General features: G+C 56.3%; 1 protein-coding gene across 1 annotated transcript; it reads right to left on the bottom strand.

Annotated features, from left to right (window-relative positions):
- Nucleotides 1-353: 353 nt before the first annotated feature.
- On the bottom strand, nucleotides 354-1,814 carry LOC105823493 (keratin-associated protein 16-1). Its single transcript, XM_012660705.1, has one exon. It carries the CDS (start codon nucleotides 1,812-1,814, stop codon nucleotides 354-356), a length of 1,461 nt encoding a protein of 486 aa, XP_012516159.1.
- Between the last annotated feature and the right edge of the window lie 322 nt (nucleotides 1,815-2,136).

Raw genomic sequence — 2,136 nt, 5'->3', positions numbered from 1 at the left:
CTCATTAAAGAAGTCCCCAAGGAACACAAGCATACACAGCAAGGGAGTACATGCATGAGGACAGAAAAAATTTTATGTCAGGAAAAAGGCTTGAGATGACATGGCTCTTCTCAGCTTAATAGCAGCAGGAAACAGGGACTAGGAATGCACCACTGTCAGTGCCCAGGAGGCCTTCACTTGGACCACTGGGATACTGACATTTCTGATGGGTTCTTTGAAGCATAAGCAGATGGCGAGTAGCAGTGCAGAAAGAAAAAGATCCTGGCTAAGTCATAATGAGCTTCAGGGAGGGCAGTTGAGTGTTCTCTCCAGGTGGTGGCTTGCTTTGCAGGAATTGCTAGGCTGGGGCTGGTTCAGCAGTTGGCAGGCTTGCTGGCAGAAGGCTGAGTAGCTGCAGCCTCACGGGTAAGTGGGGTGGTGGGTTTGGTCTCAGTGGGCTGGCAGGGACCCTCCTCTGAGGACTCCGCCTTGCAGGGAGACGAGTCAGCACAATCGGGCTGGCTGGAAGTGAACTTCTTGCAATCCCGTTTGCAGGAGTCTGAGTCAGCACAAGGTTGGCGGGCACAGACAGGGCGGTAAGAGTAGGAAGTGAGGTAGGCCGGGCGGCGCTGGACGGAGTAGCAGGGGCGGTAGCAGGCAGGACGGTAGGAGATGGATGTCACGTAGGGCTGCCGGTAGGAGATGAGTCCAGAGCAGATTGGGCGGCAGACTGGGCGGCAGATTGGACGGCAAATCGGTCGGTAGGAAACTGCAGGACTGCAAGGCCGTTTGCAGGAACTGGGTATGTAGAAAGTCCGAGGGCAAGTTGATTGGCAGATGGCAGATGCAGAAGACCCTGGCCGGCAGCAGAGAGGTTGGCAGGAGGTAGATGGGCAGGAAACAGGCTCACAGCCAACCGAACGACAGCGCTTGACCACGTAGCAGGTAGGCTGGCATGGGCTGGACACACAGACAGCTGGTGAGCATGGGCTGGGCTCAGAGCAGATGGGTTGGCACACACTGGAGATGCAACAAGAAGGCTCCTGGCAAGTGCTGGAGATACAAGGTGGCTCGCAGGGGCTCGGAACACAGCAGACAGGGCGGAGGCAGACAGGCTCACAGACCAGAGCCACACAGGGAGACGGCTGGCAGACACTGGGCTCTGAGCAGGGTGGCTCACAAGGACTGGGGTCACAGCAGACAGCCTGGCAGCTACCGGCCACAGAGCAGATAGAGGGACCACAGCTAGGTGTCGGGCACACTGGCTGACAGCAAACAGGCTCACAGACCATGGGTTGGCAGGAACTAGGCACGGCGCACACAGCTGAACAGCAGCTGGATTCACAGATGACTGGCTGGCAACAGGTGGGTTTGCAGAGGACAGGCTGGCAAGATGTGGGCACACAGAGGACCGGCTGGCAGGAAGTGGCCTCACAGCACACTGGTTGGGCACAGCTGCTCTCAGGACAAGTAGGCTCACAAATGGTGGCCTCACAACACAGGGGTTGGGCACAGCTGCTCACGGAGCAAGAAGGTTCACAAACGGTGGCCTCGCAGCACAGGGGTTGGGCACAGCTGCCCACGGAGCAAGAAGGTTCACAAATGGTGGCCTCACAACACACAGGTTGGCAGCAGCTGCTCACGGGACAGGAGGGCTGACAGCATTGTGGATCGCAGCTAGGTGACCCGCAGCTATCTTGACAAGTCACCAGCTGCCATGTCTGGCTCCGGCAGGAACTGGGCAAGCAGACGGGCCTTCCACAGCTCACCTCAGAGGAGCAGAGCGAGATGGCTGGCACGGACGGGCATTTCCTGGAACAGCAGCTGCCAGACATGGTGGAGGTGCTTGTGCTTCCTTGTGAGTGCCGAGAGGTGGCTGCCTGACTATGACAGCTCTCTGAGACCCTCACTTTTATACCCCCTCACTGGCACATGCTGTTTTGGGCCCCTGCATCTTTTCCTCATTGCTGTTTGGGCCAGTTTGCAGAGGAACATCTTATTATACCCATGTTTGTTGATCTGCAGGCTATTTGTCTACTCATAAAGGAGCGTTTATTTATTGACTTGCTAAATTTGGAGTCCTCAGAGCTACAGTAGCCTTAGAATAAGCACAGTGACCTCCAAGCTGGATGATCTATATTTCTGAGCATCACGAAC

This window comes from Propithecus coquereli, unplaced genomic scaffold, assembly GCF_000956105.1.
Source record: "Propithecus coquereli isolate 6110/MARCELLA unplaced genomic scaffold, Pcoq_1.0 Scaffold119, whole genome shotgun sequence".
Classification (NCBI taxonomy): domain Eukaryota; kingdom Metazoa; phylum Chordata; class Mammalia; order Primates; family Indriidae; genus Propithecus; species Propithecus coquereli.
The sequence above is the reverse complement of the archived record's forward strand: the minus strand, read 5'-3'. Positions and strand labels throughout refer to the sequence as shown.